This window comes from Micromys minutus, assembly GCF_963924665.1.
Source record: "Micromys minutus genome assembly, chromosome: 1".
Taxonomy (NCBI): Eukaryota; Metazoa; Chordata; class Mammalia; order Rodentia; family Muridae; genus Micromys; species Micromys minutus.
Window position 1 is genome coordinate 91129331 of NC_137969.1, and position 26296 is coordinate 91155626.

Below are 26296 nucleotides of genomic sequence, written 5' to 3' on the forward strand. Positions count from 1 at the left end.
CTCACCAGTTTAGCAACAGTGGCTGGCTGGAAAGCCCTAGAGATCTTCCAGTTTCTACCTACCCAGTGCTAGGGTTCCAGGTATATATTGCTACAGTATACCTTTTTCATGGGTATTAGGAATTGAACTCAGATCTTCATGCTTGCATAGTTTGTAAACTAGGCTATCTTAGCCTGTCATCTCAGTCAGATTAAGTCATCTAGGCTTCATACCCCCCTCTTAGAACATTTTGATATGGGGCAGAATATAGGATCAGCTGACTGGGATTTACTTCAACAGACAGATCTAAACTTTTCATCCTAGATGACTACTAGCTTCTTCCTCCTTTCTTGTGTGAGTCACTGAGCTACTGATAGGTCATATTTGGACTTGTTGCAGAATGTCAAGGTGGTACTTCATTAATTCTAGGGGTAGGTCATTAAAACCTAAATTTTCCTCAGGTTATGGGATGCAGAAAAATCCCAGTAAATCCAGGCTCCACACCAAATCTTTGACGAGCTAAGTTTTATGGTGCTATAAGGAATCCAAGATTATATACTAGAATACCCAGCCAACATTGCTCTTCAACTGATGACATTCTGAGATCTTGATACAGAGGTACAATAGCTGTCACATGACTCCATTCTCAGCCACCATCTGGAGGACTGCTCAACGAGCATTCCTCAATTCAATTATCAAGTCCCTATCAAATCAGTGAGATATATGAATTTACTAAATTACAATGTTTTTGTCTGTCTGTCTGTCTTTTAACATATGGAACTATAGCTAGCTAGCATGATGTCCATTGATTGGAGAAAAATTATGACGAGAGACATTCCATATCTGGAACTATAGACAATGATCCTGATATCCAAATACCAGAAATCTTGTCCTGAGACAGACAGGGGTAGGATAACCTCCCACCATCACCAGTAGAATCCTCCTTCTTCACCTGGGCCTACACGTCTGGGCACAGGTAGCCATGTGGCCCACCTTTGCCCCGTCTCTCCCAGGTCACATAGCCTGGTATCCAGGTTAAACCTCCACTCGCTTTATCAGATCATGTTCCACAGCACCTGAAATTCCTCCTTATGCTAATGATGCATCCACAATACTCTGGCCCCAGCTAATAAGGTACACTCACTCTGAAAGCACCTACCCACTTCTCAAAGATTTAATTAGCCTTTGACCACCACCCTCTCCATTAGATGAGCTGTTGCTTTGAAGCTGTCTCCTGAGTGACCACTGTCTGAGGTCTCTTCTCTCCCAGTTGTTCCACCTCCCTTCTTCTCTCAAGATCCATAGGTTGTGATCAGGGAGGGACTAATGGGAAAGCAGACTCTTAATGGCACACACATACAGAGATATTCCTACTGGGAAAGGGGATAACATTTAAAATGTAAATACATAAACTATCCAATGAAAACAATAAAAAATATATTTCTAAATATAACCCATTCGGCTTATACAATGTTGCTTGTGTGAGTGTGTATGACTCATAATTTATTATATATGTATATTAGTCAGGGTTCTCTAGAGTCGCAGAACTTATGGGTAGTCGTTATATAGTAAGAGAATTTGTTGGTGACTTACAGTCTGTAGTCCAACTCCCCAACAATGGCCAGCAACAGCTGTGAATGGAGGTCCAAGGATCTAGCAGATGCTCAGTCCCATAAAGCAAGCAGGTAAAGAGAGCAAGCCTTCCTTCTTCCAATGTCCTTATGTAGGTCTCTAACAGGAGGTGTGTCCCAGATTAAAGGTGAGTACCACCACACTGGATCTGGGACTTTCTTTGTTTTTATTGTGGTTCATTCCAGATATAGTCAAGTTGACAGCCAAGAATAGCCACTACAATATAATTTTAACTTATGCAACATTGTTCATGAAAATTTGTATTTCTCAGTGTAGAACAATACTGTAATATTAAGAGACCTTTCTACAATGTTCAGAATTTGTTCTGTGGATGTATTATGGTTCTTAGCTCTGAAGATGGCTGAGAAGAATACATCTTCCCCAAGTGACCACCTGGAATAAAATACTCTCTGTGTCTCCTTTTCATCATTACTTTCGGTTACTCTCTCCTAAGCAAGTGGCCAGATTTCACCAGGGACTCCCAGAATTAGATTTCTGAACTAGGACTCTGGGTACAAGTCAGAGAACATTAGTGAATTCAGTATCATAAAGTTTCCCATGGTTGCTGTTTCCTAAAACTTAACATTTATTTTGAATTACATTTGTATAGTATATAAGATAAATATCCAATTTATTTATTTGCATGCCGATATTTAATTTATCAAGACAAGTTGTTGAAGAGAGTGATACTTTCTAATGGATAGTCTAGGCATCTTTATTGAAAATTGTTTGAAAATAAAATTGTTTTTTCAAATTATTGATTTATACAAGGGTTTTTTTTTTAGAGGCATCAGTATTTAATAGAGCTAGATTTTAACAGTGTGTTCTTCTGTCAAATGTTTCATTAAGTGCATCAGCTAAACAGCCATGTGCTTTGTGTCCTCTATATAGATACCAACACAAGAGTTAATGGCAGTTCGGAATCTCATTCCCATTGGGCAGAATTCTTTAAGATTGTCTTTATTTAAAAAAAAAAATCACAACTGCACTGAAAGTGAGTCTCAATAAAGTTCTGCAGTTAAAAGGAACAGCAAAGGCTTAGCCTATGATAGCAAGCAGCCAACCCTGAAACTACTGTGAGAGAGCTTAAGAACTCAAATGCTGTATTTCTTCAGTGATGTTAAAAAGATACATTAGAGATTACCTCTCAGAGAGTGGAGAGGAAGAGAGGCAAGGAAGGAGAGAAAGGGTGGTGGGCAGAGATCCAGTGCTGGCTTCTTACAAAGATCTGACTTCCTCTGCCTCTGCATCCTAATGCTGGGATTAAAGGCCTCTAAATTTTAATTGCTTATTTGCACAATAAAACCCAAAATACTACACACAGGTTTCTCAGATTGTTCAATGTATTCTCCCATTCTAATCTGGATGCCCACACAATGCTCTCTAGCTGCCTATCAGTCCTTCTGGTCTTTATTGAAAGCCCAAAGAGAAAAGATGAAAGTAGACTAATTTTTAAAATATAGTTTTTGTATGTATTAATGCTGTGGGTACACTAAAACAAATTTGATACTAAAATAAAGGGAGAGGGCATCTAAGTGAGGTTAGCTCACCTTTCAGACCCTTACATTTTTTCAATTCTAATACAAATCTTATCCAAGAGTATTTTAGATTCACTATCCTATGACTTGGTTATTAATGGCCGCACTTACTGAACCACATATGTTACTGGAGGTTGATCAGTCTGTGCTGAGCACCTCGGAGTCAAACAATGTTGCACTTCGTATTCTGCCTCTGTAATCTGGAGCACAGCTCAGAGAGCTGGGCTCTGGACATAGCCAAGTTCTTGATTCTGGCTAGAGCTGCATCTGTGAGGGGTTTGAAAACTGAGATGCCATGGGACATTTCCAAAAGAGTTGGTACATTTTAGCCACCTGGTGAAATTGTTGACTGAATTCTAATCCCACAAGCTCTTATTTAATGTGGGTTGACCAGCCAGCTGTCCAGGTAATTCTAAGCAAGAGATAGCTCCTGACAGTGGTGAATCTCAAGGTTCAGCATTAACTAGTAACTAGTTACCTAGAAGAACACAATTGCTGGCTGCCACACTCATCTCACTCTATAAGTATGGGATGAAACCCAAGCATTTGCAGGTAATACATCACTTTAGTCCAGAGACCTTGCATAAGGACTGCTAACAATGAGGAATATTACTGATACTGTCATCCACCAACTATATAATCATAGGAAAATACTTTATTCTCTTATCTTCAGTCTCTTTATAGCAATACTTAGATCTCAGGGAAATTCAGTGTTACTAACCAGTTTAACACAGTCCCTGGCATAGACTGTAATTACAAATACTATTTCAATTTGTTGCCTGTGGCTAGACAGTCCATAATTACATAAAATCACACACAGAAAACTGTAGGGAAAGGAAACAACAACAACAACAACAACAACAAAAAAAAAAACCGGTGTCTATTAGAATTACATATAATTCACAATGACAAATACAAGAAATACTTTATGGGGACTTAAAAATACCTACAATCAATTTTCAAAACATTAAACATTATAATTTATGTGGTAGGAGTATCATATAATAATCTTTAAGGTGATAGAAATATTTGAGTCAATCCATAAGGAACATAAAATCTGAATAATCTGTACAGATTCTCAATATCAGATATATAATAATTTTAGTTTTCATACAACTAAGAGTGAAATATTAAGGCATTTGCCTAAAACTTAAATGTTTTGGTCAAATGTTGTTTCTTTCCCGAGGAGACCCAAGTGGTACCTGATTCTTTATGAACCAAGGTAAAACTTCGACCAATGATACTTTTATTTACATCAACAATACAACACATATCAACAACAACAGTGTATTATCCTCCTTGCCATTTGTTTTACTCTGTATGTCTGAAAGTCTTTCAAAATAAATTTCCGAGCCCTGAGGTGAATACTGGAGGTAAGCAGGCCCATGGAAGTGTTGTCACCCAGCCCATCAGATACAAGGAGGGCATCAGACACTGGGCCTCCAGAGTGCTGCTGGTCAAGACAAGAACTGAACTGTGTCTTGCTTTCTGTGGAACTTACAGTGACTTCTGTTATTAAGTCAGTTTCAAGAAGTACTGAATGGCTTAGTTGTGTGACATTTGTTTAAAGCAAATGTCTCCCTGTATCAACAGTTTACCCAGAGGTAAAGTCTCACTGGGCTGTCAAAGACTTTCATTCTCCTGATGCCACTGCACAGTGGCTTTCCTTGTCTCAATTCCTTACAACACTTGCTGGTTATCTGCTTATCTTCCATGTTGCTGCATCGTGCTCTATTCTGCATGGCAATATTTTTCTTACTGGTTTCATTTATTACTCAACTTGATAAGACTCTTAACTCTTTCCCTATTTATGCATGCTCTTACTAGACAACTGCACATAAAGATAAGATTCCTTCCTCTATGAGATCCTCTTCAGTGCCCAGATCTCGGGAGCTGATTTCTTCTGCTGTCTATAATATAAACAACTTACACTTACATGGCTAATTCCATCTTAAGGGTTTTCTTCCTAACTGCAACCACAATATCCTTTTTGATTAAATATGTGCATTTCTTGTTTTTATAAAGGTGTCTTGACAAAACTAATGTGCAATCAACATCTGTTAAGTGACGGATAGATTGTCAGGAAAACTCTTTATAATCTTATGTCAAAATAAGTCTTGCCAATTTATTGAAAAGATGAAAATTATTGTTAAAGTGAAAAAAATTAGGTTTGGTTCAATATCCTCAGTACTCTGTGTGAACAGGATGGCTCGTACCTCACCAATATCCCTGGCTATTCTCTGGCATCTATTCCTCTACATTGTGTACTCAGGCTTTCCTCAGAAATGCTTACCAAAGTTCCCTGCACCCTCTATAAACAAACAAAACTTATTCCTTCCTCTTTTCTGAAAAATGGTCCATTACCTTATTAAAACCAAAACTAGTGTTTATAGCTTAGGGGAAAATACACACACACACACACACACACACACACACACACACACACACACACACACCAATTCAGGCCTTCTCATCTTAACTCAATCAGAAGCAGGCTGATTTTAGGCCCATCCTACCAGGAAGGCAGTTCCTTCCCTTAGGCTCTGCCTGATACTAGAAACTGAAAATTGCTAAGTGCATTGAGTACTCAGGTGCCACCTTGAGGCCTGATCTTTTTTTCAGTTGTCTTGATGGTTTATTTGGCCCTCCTGCTTCCTATCCCCATGCCAACAGATCCTTAACAGTACTTTAAATAGCAACTAAGGTAGCTCAGAGACTGGTAGGACTCGTCTTTAGACTCCAAAGTCTTTTGAACCAATTGACTTGAATAGGGCTGCTCTACTACAATTTCCCACCTCACGGTAGATGCCCTGTACCACTGGGAGTTCTCCATCTTCATCTAATTGCTTCAGTTATTATTTCCCTAATACCACGGACTGAGCATTCTCTTCTGGAGCTGACTTGCCCACCCAATTATACATGCTCTGCCAATAGTTAAGTGTCTCAGCTATGGTCACCCCTTAGCACTGTGTATGTTTTTAACTTGGACAAACACTTACAGACAAGTGGGAAAAGTAAATTCTCTTTACAATCCAAAACTCATTCTTTAATATGAGTCTTGATTATATATAAAGGAATATGGTTACCTAGTTCCCCCCCAAAAAAGTGTCTATTAGAAACCCAAGAACCAATAGTTTTCTTGCCTCCTTAATTTTCCATAAGGCATCAATTTTATGCTAATATATGTATGTGTGTATATATATTAATGCATATATGTATTTTCTTTTTTAAGTAAAAAAAAAAAGAAAAAGAAAAAACTTCATCCGCCTATGTCCAATATAGGCATCTAAGTATATAGTTACAAGTTAAAGGCCACAAATACTTCCCAAGAAAAAGCATTAAAAAAAAAAAAAAATCAGCTCCTCCATTCACATAGCACAGCTAGCCTTCAGAGCACACTGGCTAAGAAAAAGGTGTCATCCATGGAGACAGGAAGACTGAGCTTTTTCTCTTTGGATGATAGCTGAATTTTATTGGCAGTCCTAGTGAAATATGTAACTTCTCATTTATTCTAAGCAAGGCTTCTCCCCCCCCCCCAACCCCCCAGCTTTTCTTCAAATAATCTCTTTACTCTTCCATTAGAATTTGAAGTCTTGAAGATTTTGAATAGCAAGGTTTTAGGTGATAAGTAGTCACTTTAAATCATTTGTTGGCTATGTGGGAAGAAAGAACATGGGGGGAGGTCAGAGACGGTGAGAGAGAGTTCATTGGACACACTGGAAGACAAGAGGTGTTTCAAAGCTGCTTTCGGTATCTCACGAAGGCCCAAACTGCTACCATGGTGAGGGCGAACACTGGCAGCAGCATCATAGCTACAGGAACTCCACTTGGCTCTCCTCCACCTCCATGTACTATAGGTTCATTCTGCACTGGTAACCTGTGCTGTACTCTCAGGGACACATCACATCCTGCATTACGAAAGAGGTCTACGGCATCTTGGTGCAGCAAGTTCTTCAGGTCTTCGCCATTTACCCGAAGGTCCTCTCGTCAGGTTGATCTCTTCCTCCGAGACAAAATAATCCACCCGTCCGTTCATGTCTGACTGCTCTCCGGGCGGAAACCCGGGGTCAGCGGGTGCCCCCAGCACAGGTGAAGGTGAATCAAGCTCCGCGCCGCCTCCCCAGCATAGCTTTTACCAGGGTTTTTTTTTTAAAGCCGTATTTTATTTTGTTTGTCTAAGTGACTCTCTATCCCTGTCCCAGTACCAGAATGCTTTGATTACTATTCTCGGTAATACATTTTAGACTAAAGAAGGGCAAAATCTTAGTCTTTCCTAATGACTCACTCCCCTCTTTTATAATGGGATGAGAGGGAAGTTCTGGGCAACAGTGAGATAGGTTGGAAATGGGAAAGTTTAAGAATGCCCTTCTCAATTAGGGCATGATTTTATAAGGTGTCAGACTTGTGCAGGGGAAATATCAAACACTTCTTAAGGAAAGGGAAGAATGGTGAACAAGTGGGGAAAATCACCAAACAAATGGTGGGTGCACCTTTCTAACCATATCTGGAAAAAAAGTCCTTTACATGTCTGGCTAATATAGAGATCTGATTCTCACTAGTATTTTGTTTATATATTCTCTTAAAGCTGAGTGTAAGTTTTTTTTTTTTTAATTATATAATAGGTGACCAGAATTGCTGCATTTGTAAATATTATCCATTATGGCAAGTGTGTGATGGGATATTCATTCATATATAATCTTTCTGGAAAACTTCCCATGTCTATGATTAGTTGATCAGGAAGATGTGAACATTTTAATATTCAGAACTAACTTCTTGATTTAAATAAACCTTGACCTCATCGATAAAAGAAGGATTCTTCATTCTGTCAGCCCAACTCAGACAGAAGAGGAAATAGTTCCTAGCCTGACTCCTTTTAGACACTTCTTAGAAAGGAGCCAAAAGGCCTATTTGGGGGACACCAGACACTGAACCTGAGTTTCACACTGCTAGGAAAGCCCCTTACCACTAAGCTGTATCTTTAACCCTAAAGGAGCCTTCATGAAGTTCTATGGTGTCTGTGTATGACTCTGATTTTTTTCTTTCTTCATCATTTTATAGACAAATAGAATAGATGCACAATGTTGTCATACTTTGGGGTCTTCTATCTGAGGACTCATTGCTCCATTTCTCCTTAGCATCTTTCAAAGCCCAGCTTGTAACCTCTTCCGAAAAGCCACTGCTACCATGACAACTCCTATCTTGGCTTTCCTGTCTATTTTCTACTCTATAGTTCCCATATTTACCTTCTGATCTTATACTGCAAGTGAGGTAAAGACTAGAAGGCCATACTTAGTGGTGTCTGATAGATATCAGTATGTGTCTTAAGTAGAAAAGATATTTGAGCTTGAGCCTGGCATAGTGGCACACTTGTGAGATCCCAGCATTTGGGTAGCAGAAGCAGGAATTTCATCCACAAAACTCAAGTCAAGAAGTAAAGGGTGTGGTGGATACTTTTGTAACAGAATTGTGGGAGAAAACACATGTGATACCTGGGGCTGCTGGCCAGCCAGTCTAGCTTTATCAGTAATCTTCAGGTCAGTGAGAAGCTGTGTCTTAAAAACCAAGGTGGAAGTCCCAGGCAGAAGGCCCGGGTTGTTCTCTGATCTCTCCATATACCTATAGGCACACACAAACAGGCAAATAGACATACGCGAGCATACACACATGAAATTATCCTGTTACAAGTACATAATTGTCCATGCTTTGGTATATAGTCATTTGAGCATAAATCATTTGCATGACTTCTGAAGTTACCCAAATACTATCAAACTGTGTAGTTCAAGTGTTCTTAGTGTTTCTCATATTCTGCTGCATTGTGTTTCAAATGTTAATGTTTGTCTGCACCTGCCCCCACAACCACCCCAGAATCCAACAAAAAAATTAATGGTGGTTTTAGTCTTATGTTCAGGATTCTGGAAATGTGGAAAAACAAAACAAAACAAAACAAACAAACAAACAAAAACCATGGCTTTCCAGGGGCAGGGGTAAACAAACACTTTATTTTCTCAACCCACCAACCAATGCTGTGGGGAGCAAGGAGACACAGATTTATGGGAATTGTAGTTTTAGGATTGTGGTCCCATGACTCTCCTTGTCTCCTGCCATTGTTTTTCTAATCTGCTCTGAGAGAGGTACTTGCCTGTAAAAACTTAGACCCAACTCTGCAGAGTGGATCTAGAGACCTCAGCACAGATACGTTTTGCTTGGGAACAGTTGCAGACATTCTGGGAATTCCCATGAGAACTCACCCCCTACCTACTCCAGCACCTAAATCTGTGAGCCAGGCCTAGACTCCAAACACGGACCAGTAAAGTGACAGACAGGATGTGTGGGGTAGAAAGGTAAATCCATTTGGAATGTTGATGCTGGACAGGGGATGGATAGAGCTGCAAACTCCTGCAGGTATTCTTAGAAGTAGACAGTCATCTGTAAGATAATTTGTCAAACTCCTATGATAAGTGTAAGCAACTCTCAAAGACACTTGTTCCATAGTTTAGTGTTTTATTTTATCGTTTGTGACTCCACTTTTAGCTAAACTTGCTGTTAAGGAGGAAAAAAGGAAGGTATTCATATAAATGGCAGCCCAGGACACAGACAAGTAGGCGAGAGAATAACATGGGTACCAGTAAGGTTTTTATCCCTGTCTCTGCTACTTCCTAACTTTTCATTTATCCAGAATTGCCAGTTCCTGCTTAAACTTTCCATGAACCATGGTAGAGCACCCCAGGTCTCCATAGGCCATGATAGCAAATATGGGCAAAATCTCACTTTATAGTGAGTGGAGTCTCTTCCAGGTTTGCAAGACCAGAGTGAGGTTGATGAACCTTTCTGACCTTTTCTGTCTTCTAAGACAAGGATTGACTGGCATTCTAGTGTTGTGCTGTTCAACAGAAAGAGAATGAAAAATGCATGTTTGCAGTAACTACAGTAAGGGAAAAAATTGAGTGAAGCCAATTTTACTGATGTATCTCATTTAAGTCACTGTCTTGGCTGAGGGTACTGACTAAGCTTCAAGTGTTCAGTTGTTGTTTGTAGCTGATGGCTATAGTACTATACAGTTCATATCCAGTAAATTTAAAGGGCTGAATTTAGCATCAAATAAAGTGAATCTGATTTTCAAAACCAAGTTATAGCCTCTTTGGAGCAAAGTGGCTCATAAAAAATTTAGAAAGAGGGAGTTCCAGGGACTTCACATAGAACAACCTTTCTGAGAAAGACCCCCATAAGACCTGCAGAGTAGAAGCAGAACATTCTAGAAAGGGAAAAAATATTTCTTCTGCTACCCTGAAAAGCAGAGGTCCAACTCAGTAATGTGACCTGGTCCAGAAGCCATTGCAGGCTTTTGTAACCATGAATGTCATCGACCAGCTTGCACAAAGATGGGCTGCATAATAAAAAGTGACAACTGGAAAGCTGGGCAAAGTGTTGTATCTAAAGATGGCAGCCAGCCGGTGAATCCTACAATGGGAAATATGGCATTTCCTTCACTGTTCACTTGTTGTAGCTGTTAAGCTCTTACACTATCCTAAACCCCTTACCACATGTGACAGTTCTGGTCTTTGTCCTTTCGTTGTGGATTCTGAGAGATTCTTGGGTCATCCTGGCCCCAAGGAAAGGTCAAAGTTAATACTAGTTTTGTGGCCCTTGCCCAGATACAAACTTGGCAAGGTCTGGTCTGTAGCTAAGATCAGAGCCTACAAGGTGTTGAGGTTTTTGTTCCTGGGAATCTGTCTCTTTCCCCTGAAGAATTTAGAGTTATCATTTCCAAGACTGCTGCTGTGTGTGCAATCTGCAATGCACTTGAGATATTCTTGTTCCTTTTGTGGAACACTGGTTGATTCTTACATATACATACTGTATATAAGATGCTGTACTTGTTAATAAATTTGCTTGGCATAAGCCATCAGCTTATATAAGACCTCCTGTTCTCGGGGCTCCAGACTGGGAGCATCTGGAGCCCCAAGATTTGTCTTGTCCATTTTGTAAGAAGACCTACCGAGCAACAAGGAAATGGGTCACCAGGCACTCCGGTCCTGCCCTGATCCCTGCCTGAGCACTTTAGCCTGCAAGTCTGCTGGGCCAGATTCAGTGTAGAGCACGGTTTCTACTGTAAATTATCCTATCGGGAGGGAGTTCACGTAGAACTGCTGTATCAAGCAGCAGTATTAAATTATCCCAAAATTGCACAGCAGAGAACAACGCAGATTCAAAGATATGTTGATTCATTTTATTTTCTTCTATCTAGATACTTGCAATTGACATGTTCCTTTCTATACATGTAGCATGTATTAGGTCATGTGGAGATTTTTTTTTTTCTTACTCTGGCTAATCTGGAATTCACTGTAACCCGGGCTGGCTTGGAACTAGGCAAACCTGCTGAGTCACCTTCCTAAGTGCCTAGACTGGTCCTGAGACACTGCCTCAGTCTGCAGGTCTCTTTGTGGCCAACTAGAAACTGTTAGGGAGTATGTAGGCTTGCAACCTTCTTTGTAGCTAATTGAGTTTTTATGAATGAATAACCTATTAAATTTTCTCAAGCCAAAAAGAAAAAAACAAAAAAAAAAAAACAAAAAAAAAACAAACAAACAAACAAACAAAAAAAACCTCCTGTTTTCAACTTCTCTAGCTTCTTGGTTCTCTCCTTCCCGGTGGCACTTCCCCCAGGGTCCTGTCACTTAAGAACCACCTGCTGGTTGTAAAATACCAGAATGATGAACCATTTTTTTTTTACGTCTGAAGCTCAAATACGCTGAGCCTAAAGTGAGTGAATCTGGCAGAGCCAGAAACCAAGCACAGTGCTATTTGTATAGTCCAATTGCTTTGTCAAAAGGTCAGTGTCATTTGTTTATGTTTTAAACCAAGAACAATTGGGAGGTTGAGGCAAAAAGAAATTCTAAGAAATTCTAAGCCAGCCTCAGCTACCTAGTATATCTGAGATGAGACTGCATGATGAGATTCCATATTAAAAAAAAAAAGAAAAAATTTAAAAGAGTCAATAGCCACGATAAAATATATCTTCGAGTTTCTACTGCTGTGAAGAGATACCATGACCACAGCAACTCTTATGAAGGAAACATTTCATTGTTCTGACTTAAAGTTGACAGGTTTAGTCCACTGTGGTCATGGTGGGAAGTTTGGCAACACACAGTCAGACATGGCGCTGGAGAGGTAGTGGAGCATTTTACAATTTGTTTATTAGACAGCAGGAAGAGAGTAAGACATTAGGCCTAGCTTGAGCATCTGAGACCTCAAAGCCCACCCCCAGTGACATTTCCCCCTATCAAAGCCACAGCTACTCCAAACAAGGTCACACTCCCTTATAGTGCCACTCCCTATGGGCCTATGGGGGCAATTTTCATTCAAACTACCACTGAATAAAAAGTTTAGATTTGTCTTTCAGTCATCTTGAGAGCTTTGCAGAAATCCCAACTCAGAGTCTTTAGAGATACTAAAAACTCAATAAGAAAGCTAAGTAGTGTCTGTGACAAGATTTATCTTAAAGAAGCCATGTCTTGGCGACTAAGCTTATTTTAACTAGTTCTCTGGGCTTTTTGTTGTTGTCTGCTTTGCTTTTGTCAGTCTAGAAAGAACTTATGTTGCTAATCAACAGAAAGCAGTTTAACCTTACTTGGAAAAGTGAAAGCCCACAGGAGAGAGGTATGCATCCGGCTGCCACTGTTCAGTGTGGGCCCTTCTATCCCTTCCAGGGCCAACAGAGACTGTCCTTAGATGAAAGGAGAGATTCATTAGGAAAGTGAATATAGGGACCATGAGGCAGACCAGACCTCTTATTTATATTTTCTTCTCCTAGGGGAACCTGCACATTTCTCCACATTCTGCTAAGAACAACGAAATTTGACTTTCAATGGCCACTTTGCTTTATATTAAATTTTATGTTTGTTTAAATACTAACATAATGTTTTAGGGTTTCTATTGCTGCTTTGAAACACCATGACTCAAAACCAAGTTGAAGAGGAAAGGGTTTATTCAGCTTACACTTCCACATCGCTGTTCATCACCAAAGGAAGTCAGGACAGGAACTCAAACAGGACAGTATCCTAGAGGTAGCAGACGATGCCAAGGCTATGGACAGGTGCTACTTACTTTCTCTTCTTGGTTTGCTCATCCTGATTTCTTATAGAACCCACAATTGGATGGGCCTTTCCCCCATCAATTACTAATTGAGAAAATTTCTTACAGCTGAATCTTATAAGGGCATTTGCCCAAGTGATGTTTCTTCCTCTCTGATAACACTAGCTTGTAATCAAGTTGACACAAAACCAGGCAGTGCACATAGAAAAGTGAAATGAATGGATAAGACACCTCTTCATAAACATACAAATAGTAGAGTCAAAGTAACATGTGGTCCTCTCGAAGTGTTGAATAATAGTAAAGATTTACACACATGAGAAATCTGAAGGTAAATATACTTGTTTTTTAAAGTAGGTGATTTACTTAACTTGCTAAAGTAATAAGGTTGCTGTATTCTTCAATAGAAAGATATAGGGCTGAATGCAAGGTTTTTATATATCTGATAAGTTGAGTTAGACTCCTCTTTCCCCCATGTTGGAAGTAGAACCCAGTTTCTCATGAATACTAGACCCTGAGCCACACTCTGAGCTTTATATATGTATTTCCGACCAATCATCTTCATGTCTTTATTTCCTATGAAGTATTAAGTATCTGTGATAATCAGGCTCCTCAATGGATGATTTAATGTCTGTTCTCTTTTAAATATTTCTAACCTTCGCATCCAACTTCAAATCTCAGTTGCATTTTGGTTTCTTTTGCAGTTTTTCTGTGATCCCTCTGAACCTAGTTATAATCAAATATGATGGGTATTATCTTATTAAACTTTTCTGAGACACCTGCCTCTACTTTTCTTACTCTTCTTAGGAAAGTTTCACGTGGCTCTCTTCTACATTTCGTTCCTGGAAAGTAACTTCTGAAGTGCCTACGCTCGTCTGTTTATATGGTTCTTCCCAAGTTTCATGTTGATTCTGTCTATCTTCTCTCTGTTGTCCAGGTTACTTCATCCTTTTAGGACATTTTAGAAGGTATCAATAAACCTTCAGTATAGTTAGAGAACTAGAATGTCCAGAGACTATCAATCTTTAAAGCTACACCTGTGTTTGACTCCCAGGCTTGGCGGCCCTTGGCAACAAACAATGTTCTCTCCAAACGTATAAATACAGAGATAACGTGAACAAAAACTTCCTACATAAAACATTAAAAATATGTCTAAAATGTATAGAAGAAGTTAAATTAAAATTGTATTATTCTTACAAAAATATGTATTTTACAAGTCAGTTGTAGTTAAATTAGATAATGTTGTAGTCTTATATTAATAAAAAAGAATAACTAAAATATAGTGTCATAAAGCAAGATTTATAAAGATAATTAGACACAAACTATAAAGCTGAGAAATAAGACTATTTCTTAGAATAAAGAACAAACAATTTGATCAAATTTTAGGTGACATTAAAGATGAGAGGGAAAAATTTTACATAGTAAACACAAGTGGGTGTATATATGAAGATTTATTGCATAACAGAAAATTCTACTCATAATGAAGCATGAGACAAGAGACTTTGTTCTTCTGGATCCCAAGGCTTATGTAAAGCTCTGACCACTAAGTAGTATGGAGCCAGGGTTGGGTGAGGACTTAAATTAGGGAAACAAAATCGAAAGTTCAAGGAAAACCATATTGATTATCTGCAGAGCAAAATTTGTTCATAAGGCTTAAAGACACAGCTGGAATCTTAGATTATGAGAGATAGGTTCATGACAGGATTTAATAAAACATAAAAAGTATGAGCAGGAAGGAAGATTAAAAAATGTATACCATCATGAGCTACATGTACTACATGTATGTGTGTGAGCACACACAAACAGAGATTCTGTAAAGCACTGCACATGAAGAAGGAGGAACAAAGACTGTGTCTTAGAATTTCTATTGTGAAAAAAACACCATAACCAAAAGTAATTTGGGCAGGAAAGGGTCCATTTTAGCCTGCAACACTCAGGCTATATTCTACCACTGAGGGAATTCAGGACAAGAACTCAAGGTAGAAAACTGGAAGCAGAAACAAAGCCAGAGGTCTTGAAGCAGTGCTATATTCTTGGTTTCTCCCATGGCTTGCTCATCTTAATTTTTTGTATACCCAGAACCACCTGCCCAGGCGTGGCTCCAACTACAGTGGAATGGGCCATCCCATATTGGTTACTAATTAAGAAAATCCATCAAAGACATAACGTCCTGGTCCTGTTGTTAAGCCATCCAGCCATGTTGGTAATTTGTTATACTGAAACGAACGTGAAAATTCACATTTTATTACTGCTTTTGATTTTTTAAATTCAGGCCAGTACTTGTACCATTTCTCACATTTCTAAGTGTGCTAATTTATAATTTTTAAACTTTCATTGAATTGAAAAAAATCTTTTCAAACTATTTTGCTTAATTTTTCTGTTTCCTTGGCTCCTCTTGTTTGTATTAATTTCATTCATCCTTTAGATTTACAATTCTATTTTGTCTAGTTTTTTAAAAGGTCAGACGGTTATCTAACCAGAGATCTCTCTGTTCTAACATTAAAAAAATACTCAAGCTATTAATCTGTACCCGGGCACTTCTATAGGTTTAACCTACAGATTCCTTATATTTTGTGTTTGAATTTTTTCATTCCAAATTATCTTTGTGTGTGTGTGTGTGTGTGTGAGAGAGAGAGAGAGAGAGAGAGAAAGAGAGAGAGAATTAATTTCCTCTCAGTTCTGATTGGTATTTTATATTTCTTTAAATATTTGCTAATTTTTAATTTAGTTTCTCATTGGACAGAAGTTATTCTCCACATAATTATCTGCTCTTTTATACTTTTGAAGATTTATTTTATAGCCTAAAGTGTTACCGTCATAGGTGTTTCAGATGCATTTGAGAAGACTGTAAACCCAAAGATATCTAACACATTTTTTCTTCAGATTATCTAAGTATGTTTATCGAAAGTGCTACATTATTGTGTGTGTGTGTGTGTGTGTGTGTGTGTGTGTCCAGAGAGGCCAGAAAAGGGTGTCAGTTCTCCTGGACAAGGAGTTATATGTAGTTGTGAGCCACCCAACATGGCCACTTGTAACTGAACTCTTGTCTTCTGCCTTTAGTCAACCAATTAGTCCTTTTTCTTTTCTTATACTGTCAGTGAATTTCCATTAGCATCCAAAAGTGGCATATTTGTTCTTGTAGTAAAATACAAATATAATGTTTTGCAAATTAGATGATAATTTAATGGTGGTGGTTGTTACTTTCTCCCAGTGGGTACCAACAAATGGAAGGTTTTATTGATCATCATAGTTTTTCTATGAGTTCTTTCTTTGGCTCATGGAAGGAAATATATTAAATCTGTGTGATAAAGAAGGGGTTCTTTTTTATTTTTTGAGCATGTAGCTTTGTCAAAAAAATTAGTTTATATTCTGTAAGGCTACCATTGTCTCATATCATTGGTTACAAAGAACAAGCTTCTCCACCTCCTCTACTTTTTGGCCTGTCTGTGTTTATTTTAGCTCTAGATTCAGAGCTTCTTAAGTACACAGTACAGCAACTATGGGAAGCAGAAATAACATGTGAAGTTTTCCACTCTGTTGTTTCAAGTCCCAAGATCCAGTTTCTTTACATTTTGTAGAGTTGCCATAGGGTTGTTAATATACTTTTTCTAATAATTTTTGTGAAAAGGAGAACCTGGGAAGAAAGGAACTATTATTTTGACTGGTACATGTCTGTCTCATCATCATCTCTCTCTTACTCCCTTACTTGCCCCTCTCTTTCTGAACATCCTGTCTCATCTAATTTGAGATCATAGTGCCTGATTGCATATCATTAGCTTTTTGAACCAGCTAAGATATATGTTTTGGAATTTGAATGGAAAGTAATTATTACAGCAAATGCATAGCACTCAGTATATTTACATTTAGAAAAAGAATATGTTGCAGTGTAGTCTTGGCCAAGAGCACATTTGGTTAATTTGTTATAATTTCAGCCCAATTGTTTGTTTAATATGAATAACATAAAATTACTTTTAAAATCTGTAATGTGCAAAATGAGTCTTAATTCTGGATATGCTATGTTGCTGTCTGCAAGTGTGAGACGTCTTGCAAATCTGAGATTCAGCAGTAGAACAATAAACTATTCTTCTTCAAGTTCCAGACCCTCTTGCCAGTTCCAGCTCCATTATCCATGCTGGAGCCACTCTGGAAGCTAACTTGGTTGTCCATCTTCAAGAGAAGGCAGTGGTACCAGCATTCAGATCCCAGGGGCCTGTGGTTACTATCCCTATATTTATATAGGTACCAGACTATTCCCAATGTTGATGTTAGGCACCATTTCTGTTTCATCGGGATGAGTATGATGCTAATTTTAATTATTATTAAAAAATAAATGTATTTTTTAATGGCAGCTTTTAAAAATCCTGGCTAGCTCCCAAATGAAATGAGACTTTTAACTTTATTTAATTAAGATTTACCACATAGAAGCTGGGCAATTTACAATTACTTTAAGCTAATCTGGCTACCTCCTAGCCAAAATCCCCAAGATACTTGCATTTTAGTATTGGTCTGGCTCTCTGGGCTTCAGATGTATTCTCCCATATGTCTCTGTGTCTCTGAAACTCCTTCTCTTGGTGAATACCTCTCTCTCTCTCTCTCTCTCTCTCTCTCTCTCTCTCTCTCTCTCTTTCTCTCCCTCTCTTCCTTCCTCCCTCCCTCCCTCTTTTCCTCCCTCCCTCCTTCCCTGCCTCCCTGACTAGGGAAGCCTATCCTCACTTTTCTTCTGCCCAGCCATTGGATGATTAGCTTTTATTGACAAGTTAGGTAATACATGGGGACTAATGCTTACACAAACTTGAAACAGGAGATACTTGGAATAAACATTACACTTACAGATTGCAATAAAATATGAAGGCGGAGAAAAAGCAGCATTTAAATAATTCAAGCATAATCTTACCATGGTGAACAAAAACATGCCATCAGCCCTTCACCATGTATGTGAGACCCCTAAGCTGTATTTATTCTATATCTTTTGTGTAGCACAGTTTGGAACATGTTCTTTCTGTAAATGGTTCTGCTTTCTTCTAATTTTCCATACAATAGGTGTTGGCATGCTTTGGAGGGAGGCTGCTTTGGGGTTCTTATATCTAACACCCTTCTGATCCTTATTCTACCCTAATCCCTTCTAACACTTCAACACTAGGTAGGAGAGAAAGGTTAGAGGAGAAAGGAGGTGTAGACATTTTTAGACTACTTCCTGCTGATTACAGCTGTCAAGTTCCTTGGGGAAAATCCAATCTTTATCATCAGGACATCTAATTTCTTTTCCCTATCTCTCTCTTTGGTCACAAACGCTTGATAAATTACGGCAGCAGGAGTGTGATGGTTTGCATATGCTTGGCCCAGGGAGTGGCACTATTAGAAGGTGTGGCCTTGTTGGAGAAAGTATGTCACTCTGGGGGTGGGCTTGGAGACACTCCTCCTAGCTGCCTGAGGATGCCCAGTCTATTCCTGGCTTCTTTTGGATGCAGATATAGAACTCTCAGCTACTCCAGCACCATAACTGCCTGAATTCTGCCTTGCTCCTGCCTTGATACTAACTGGACTGAACCTGTAAGCCTGTCCCAAGTAAATGTCTTTTTATAAAACTTGCATTGGTCATGGTGTCTGTTCAGAGCAATAAAACCCGAACTAAGACAAGGAGCCAGCAGCGACAGCAGAAAGAGCCTCCTTGGAGCATGTGTACTGTACATATATGTGTATAAAGACTACAGGTCAATTTTGAGTATCTTCCTCAGTAGCTCCTTTTTTTTTTTTTTTTTTTTTTTTTTTTTTTTGGATAGAGGGGGTCACTTAGTGAACCTATAGCTCACTAATTGGAGTAGCCATCTAGCCAATAAGCTTTTTTTTTTTTTTTTTTTTTTTTTTTTTAATTTCTAGCACTGGAATTAAAACTGTGTACCACCATGTTTGGCTTTGTACATGTATGATAGAGATCTGAGCTAAGGTCTTTATGTTTCTGCAGCAGGCATTTTACACACAGTACTGTCTCCCCAAACCCTGACAAGTGTTTTGATGTTAAGACTTTCTGTGGAGGTGGGCTTATACTATGTCTGTCAATCACCCCCATTGCTGGAAGCCCAGGCCCATATAAAACATGGAACAGACAGAAACCATTACCCTTTTATGGGGGAAAACATGTATTTTGGGCTACATTAATTAAGTATCTTGAATGTGCTAACATGAGAAAAATAATTTTTACATTCACTAATCTTTTTCTTTCAATTATGTTTTCTTATTAGGAAGAACTACAGAGGAATGAGCAAGTCTACAGACATTCCTCTGGGGGGCACAGTGCCTAGGACAATAAAGATGGCGATTTGGGATTCCTGGCACTGTTGTTCTCTTCTGGGAAGAATTCACTAGGTTCAAAGCTGAGTTGGGGGACAAGTGACTGGGATTCCGTGGGATTTGTGGTTCCATGCTAAAGTGTACACTTTTCTGAGGCAGTTGGTCTCTGATGTGCCTGTCCTGTGTAGGACACCTCTGACATGAGGAAGTGGCAGGGTAACTGGGTGCTCTCCTTTGCTCTAAGCAGGAGACTGACATTTGGTCATGGGGAAACCGAGAAGTGGGGGTTGGAGGAACTTCCCTGTGCTGGTTGAGCTTTGAAGCACAGAGTTGATGTTGCAGCATCATTTTCTTTTCTAACAGCTGTCCAACAGCTGTCATAAGTTCCTGGGCCTCAGAAACATTGTTGTCTGTGTATGGCTTGTTTCTCACTTGCCTTCGTTGATTCTGGGCAGTGGCTGCTGTAAGATTACCTTTTTGGGGATGATATTCCTGACGTTTGATTGTTTCCGTGGGGTGAATCCACTGCAGAAAGCGGTTCAAAAGTCTTTGGAAGAGGCTTTCTGGAATCACCTGTGTGGTTTTTGGAAGGGTCTGATAGTTTTGGCTTCCGGAGTTGACTTTTTTCTCCTTGACTGAAATAAACTTACACCTGTCTTCACAGTTTCTTTCACTCTGTCTCTTAGTATCTTCTCCTTGATAAGTAGGGGCCAACATCTTGATTCGGCCCTTCTGTAAGACTTGGTGCTTTGGAGTACTGGGTCTCTGCTGTATCAGGTCATTGCCCCCATCTACCATTAAAACGTCACCTAATACATTGGAATTCAAAGTGTTTCCAGGAAGAAGCATGCTTCTGGAATGTTTTGGACAGGGCACAACTTTTGACTGAAGGTTGTATGGTCCTGAATTTTGGGCACTAGTTCCACTAGGCATAAAAGGGACTTCTTTGCTCTCTATCTCTTTCTTTAAGACACCTCTTCTTTGAGAGGGTGTGTCTATAAAGTTATAAGTGAGAGTTTCTGAATGATGCCCACTCTCTGGTTTGGTTGGCAGGGCTGTAGAAGGCTCATGGTCAACACCAGAGGGAAGCCTTCTCATGGCCCTCTTACATGAAGGAGATGAAACAAGAAGATTCTCTGGTAATGGAAAAGAATCTTTAATTTTCATCTGTCTCAAGCATGGCTTTCCTAGGAATCTGGCTACCTCAACTGCTGAATTGGTCTCATGTACAGAGTTAGTTGAGGAAGACTGGTTACAGGGTGCAGCAGTCAAGGACTCCGTGCGTTTTAACTTAAAGAGCTTTATGAGCTTGAGTATCTTAAGGGGTAGACCCCATCTATGCTTCACCCAAAACCTTACAACATGTGCCTCCAGGGCCTGTCGAGTTTCTGGATTGAGAAAGGCAAGCTTCTCTTGAGAGCACATGAACTTTTTTGAACTGGTTAAGGTTGCTAAATTTCTGGTTTCAATATAGATGTCAGACTTGTAAAAACTATTTTCCAGAGCAAGACAGAATTGTTGCACACCCAGAGGGGTCAGACCTTGATTTATCTGCCCTGACTTTGTACTCAAATAAGCTTTCAAGTTGTTTTCTAAATCTTTGTCTATGTGATTTGTTGAGTCATTTCTGGAGTCATTCTTCAAGCACTTAGCTGAAATGCTTTCTGATTCCAAAATGTTTGCCCCCTTAGTCTTTATTATACTTTTTTCCAAACCCCTGATTGGATTTTTTGGGACCTTTCCTAGAATAGGTCCCAGATTCTTGCCAGATTCCTTTTCTAGCTGGAACTTCACCTTCTGGCCTTCCTTGCTGTGCTCACCAGTAGATACAAGGGCTTGTGAGGTGCAAGGTTTGTCTCTGGTTTGACAATTTTCTGTTACTGCATTCTGAGGCACCATCACTTCTTCAGACTCTTGGATCTTATGGGGAAAATCCCATTTATGTTGAATGAGCCACTTTTGAATGTGTTGCTCCAGTTTCTCCCTGAGCTCACAGCTGATGGGAAAATTATCAGGAAGGATACAGACTGCCAAGCCTTGGGAAGGGTTAGGGGCCAAGATGTCATAGGCTTCTTGAGGATTCTGGACCATCAAGGGTAAAGTCAATCTACTTTCTAGTTTTGTCAATGAGGACCTTTCTCTGTATTTTATTTCAGTTGGGAAGTATTGTGGCTTACTTTGTGATTGAGAATAAGATGTTCCAAAATCATTATTATAGGGTATAGAAGAGGGTAGTAGGACTGGGGGAGGGGATTGAAAATGGATTTGATTAAAAGCTGAGGACTGAAATTTAAGTGGAGACAGAATTAAGGATGGAGCTTGGAGGTCCAGATAGGACAGAGAATGTGTGTGGGGAAGCATTGGAGACGTTTTATCCTGCAGTTGAATTGGATAAACACTTGAGATGACATTGAATAAGAAAAAGGGAGAAGGGAGAGCTGATGTTGCCTGAGGGATCCAGGCAGCAGCTACCAGAGACTCACTGTGGAGAGAAGGGAGACCCCAGAAAAGCTGGTCATATTTCTGTTGAAAATGGTCCCCTGAGATCTTGGGATATGATAGTTTCTGAGTGGTCATCTGCTCTTCTGATTTTTCTTTCAGGTTCCAGAAGGGTGACAGGGTACTGCTGTCTTGTTTAGCACTTGGTAAGTTAAACATATTCCCTAAAGAGTTCAAATGGTGTCCTGGGCTTGTTTCTTCTAGAAATAACTTATCCTTTTCTTTTTCTTTCAACTTTTTCAGGCATTCTCCCCAAGCTGGAAATTAGGAGAGTGGGTTATAATGGTGGAAGGGAGGACATAAGGTTATTATAGCAAGCTAAATTTGTGGGTATCCCATTAGAAAAGAACACAAGATTAGACTCCAGAGCCTGCTCATTAGCATTCAAGGTCATCTGATCTATGATCTGTAGAGCTTTCAGGGTACATGGATAGACAGCACTTAATCATTGATAAGTAGCCCTCATAGCTGTCATCCTCCAAGATCCTTCTAGATAATCTATGGGAGAAAGGATTCGGTCATCTCAAGAAAGAATCAGCTTTACTCAAGGTCCCACCTCCAAACCCAAAACTTAGCATTGTTCCTAAGAGTCTAGAGACCTTCCTATTAGGAACATCTGTCCTCTGGCTCATCATAGCTTTCTTCTAATCCAGGAACCTGAGTATGGGATTCTGATTTCCTTCCCAGTAACCTTCCTCTTAAACCTCTGTTACTCACCTGGAAAAGATGCTGCTAACTCCTCACAAGCAAGTGAATGTGAGAGACTGACTTACCTTTTGCATCATTCCTACAATAATTCCTAAACTTTTTCTTGTACTGGCTCTTCCAGGTCATCTGTATCTGAGGCTGAGAAATGAGACACAGAAACAAAGATTCTCAATCTCATCTAGAGAAGCTGCAGATATTAAATATTCATGAATTTTTAAATTCAATATGGTGTATGTGTGTGTGTGTGTGTGTGTGTTTGTGTTTGATGTGTGTCTGACCACTAACAGAGGCTAGAAGGGTATGTTGGATCTCCTGTAGTTAGAGTGTAGGTGGTTGTGGGATATGCAGTTTGGGAAGCAAACTTGGTTCCTCTGGAAGAACAGAAAGTGTTCTTAACAGCTAAGACATTTCTTCAGCCCTGGATGGCTTGGAATTCACTATATAAGGCATGTTAAACTTAAACTCATAGAGATGTACTTTCAAGTACTGGGTTTAAAGAAATGTGCCACCAAACTTGGATAGTGGTTCTGTTTTTGTTGTTTTAACTTGACATTTTAAAAATGAGTTCAAATACTTATTCTCTCTTTCTCCACCCATTTGTGTGTGTATGTGTGTGTGTGTGTGTGTGTGTGTGTGTGTGTGTGTGTGAGAGAGAGAGAGAGAGAGAGAGAGAGAGAGAGAGAGAGAGAGAGAGAGAGAGAGAGAGAGAGAGTGTCTGTGTGAGACCAGAGATCCATGTCAATATTCTCCTGTCATGCTGTCTAGGTACAGTCTCTTACTAAATCAGTTAGACTGGCTGTTTAAGAAGCTTCAGGGATTTTTTTTTTCTGTTTGTCTTTCGAGCATGAGACTACAGGCCTGGCTTTCTAACTAGGTGCTGAGTATCTAAACTTGGGTCTTCATGTTTGCAAGGCAAGTACTTTACTGAGCATTTTCCCTGACATGTTTTCTCTAAGAAAAAAGGGAGCCATGGAGATGACCTAATGGGTAAGAACACTTGCTGTGTAAGGACCTAAATTTAGGCTCCAGCATTCATGTAAAAAGCCAGGTGTAGTCCTGCCTGTGTCAGAAACCCTAGTGCTATGGGAGGCAGAGACAGAAACTCCAAACTTGGAGTTAGGCTGGGAGACAACAAATCTCAGAAACCCCTTTTTTATGCTTGCCTCCCATAGCACTAGGGTTGCAAAGTCTCTGTCTAAAGAAAATAAGGAGAGAGTTATAGAGAACATTTGATATTCTTCTTTACCCCCCCTAATAGATGCATAAATATATGCACCTCCTTCACATGCACATAAGCACTACACACAACACACAATGCATATTATACAGATACATATCATACAAATGTATAACACACACACACACACACACACACACACACACACACACAAATTGGAGGGAAGATTTTCTATTGTGAAACCAATCATAGATGTCTACAATTGTCATTTTTCTGCTCAAAAGCCAAAATCCCTGCAGTTGCTTCATAGTTGCCAGGCAGAATTCTTTTTCTTTAAGTTAGATACCTTGAGCTCTGGCCTCTTATCTAATGCTGTTTGAGGCTCATAGAGAAAAGGGTTATACAGGAGAAGAGGACAGATGAACCAGTACTCAATGCTTGTCTTATTTCAGAGGTCCCCAACCATTTCAAGAGTCCAAATCCTATACATGAAGCCATGGCACACCAGCACACCCCACAGACAATACTGTGAGCTCCAGAGAGATGCTATGGTGACTGCTCTCAACCCCACCCCCAGCTCCCAGGAGAATAGATTTCTGTTTTTTTTTCTGGAGATTTCTCTCCAGCTGTTCATCTCTCTACTTGATTTGGAAAAGTGGAAATTTGTAATAAAATATGGTATTGAGGCAGAAAAAGTATGTGAAAAGATGCATTTGACATGAAAGCCAAAAAGAAGCTTGTGGGGACTAGAGGAGTACAAGGTGGGGAGGGAGACAAAGGAGGAGAGGTAGAAGACCCCAGACAATCAAAACAAATTTTGTTTGAAGATCCTATTATTAAAACCAATTCTTGCATGCTAATTTAAAAACTAAGAAAGAAATGCAGGGGGGGAGGTAGGAAAGAGAGAGGAGAGAAAGAGAGAGAGAAGGGGGGAGAGGGAGAGGGAGAGGGAAAGGGAGAGAATTTTTTGTTAGATTAAGTTTATAGTTTCTCACCTTCCTGGTGAACTTTATAGTTGATGGAGGTGAAGACAGATGACTCTCAAGAAAAGGAAGTAACAGGAGGTAGAGCCCCAGTCCACACACAAAGGCAAGGATCATGTCCATTGCCCATATAGTGGAGCTGGGGTTCAGCCATGTGGTGTAAATGCTTTCCAGAAGAGAGGCAAGATTCTCCATCTGAATCCCATTTTTGGGAGTTCTTCCTGGGAGCTAAAAAATAACTCAGGCCCACATCATAGACCTGGAGGCTCTCCATCACAAAGCCAGGACTCCACATCACAAAGGGCTTCTGAGAACGGGGGAGGGGCAACATAGACAAACAAATTTTCCCCTCAGCTTTCTTTCAACTCTATCTACTCCAACTTTTTTTGATGGTCTATTAACTGCCCTCCTCCCCAGGAACTCATATATTACCTAGTTCCTTTTCTCATTTGCGGATCTTAGCATGATGTATTTTAAGATCAGTTTTAGCTCCTTAAAAAAGAATCTTAGATTGAGGGATAGAGAGATAGCTCAAGTGGTTAAGAGCAGTTACTGGGCAATCTTGATGATTTGAGTTGAAATACAGTAGCTACATAAGGAGCTAGGCATGCATGCCAGTTCTTATAATCTCAGCTCAAAGAAGAGCAGATAGAAGAGAACTTCTGGGACTTACTGGACACCAGTCTGTCTAGAAAACACAAACCCTGAGTTTAAGGAGAGACTGTGCATCAAAAAGTGGTAGAGAACACCCACTACCACTTTTTTCTTCTCTCTTCTCTTCTCCCCCTCCCTCCTTCTCTCCCTCCCCCCCCATCTCTCTCACACACACACACAAAACACTTGCTGGCTACTTTTGTAAAGGACCCAGGCTTAGTTCCGAGCACCCACATGGCTGCACTCAATTGTCTGTAACTCTAATTTCATGAAGTTTGAAACCCTTCTCTGGATTTGCTGGGTGCCACTTACTTATGTTGTTGCATGCATGTGCACATTTAGGTACTCATATATAGAAATAGATACAAACACAATTTTTAAAAATTGAACAACTTTATTTTAAAAAACAAAGATAAATGTACAGATTTTAATGTGCAGATTTCCACTGCTGGTTTTCCCATGGGACCACCCTCCTCCTCAGCTTCTTTCAGCTTTTACCCAATTCAACACCAGGGATCCCTGGTCCATTGTTTGGGTGCTAGTATCTGCATCTGACTCTTAGCTGCTTGTTGGGCCCTCGGAGGGCAGCCATGCTAGGGTCCTCTCTGCAAGTACACCACAGCATCAGTAAGTGTCAGGCCTTGGGGCCTCCCCTTGAGCTGGATCCCAACTTGGGCCTGTCACTGGACCTTCTTTCTTTCATGCTCTTTTTCATTTTTGTCGCTGCAGTTCCTTCAGACAGAAACAAT

General features: G+C 39.7%; 1 protein-coding gene and 1 pseudogene across 2 annotated transcripts; both read right to left on the reverse strand.

Moving 5' to 3' along the window:
* Window positions 1–6884: 6884 nt before the first annotated feature.
* LOC308440022 (synaptojanin-2-binding protein-like) lies at window positions 6885–7185 on the reverse strand (annotated as a pseudogene). Its single transcript has one exon. The product of its transcript is annotated as a synaptojanin-2-binding protein-like (transcript).
* A 12275-nt stretch (window positions 7186–19460) lies between these two features.
* LOC308426113 (spermatogenesis-associated protein 31-like) lies at window positions 19461–25088 on the reverse strand (the record flags this gene model as incomplete). The annotated part of the gene is made up of 4 exons (XM_080923865.1): window positions 19461–21130; window positions 21230–22282; window positions 22799–22871; window positions 24906–25088. 4 exons carry the CDS (start codon window positions 25086–25088, stop codon window positions 19461–19463), a joined length of 2979 nt encoding a protein of 992 aa, XP_080779991.1.
* Window positions 25089–26296: the final 1208 nt, after the last annotated feature.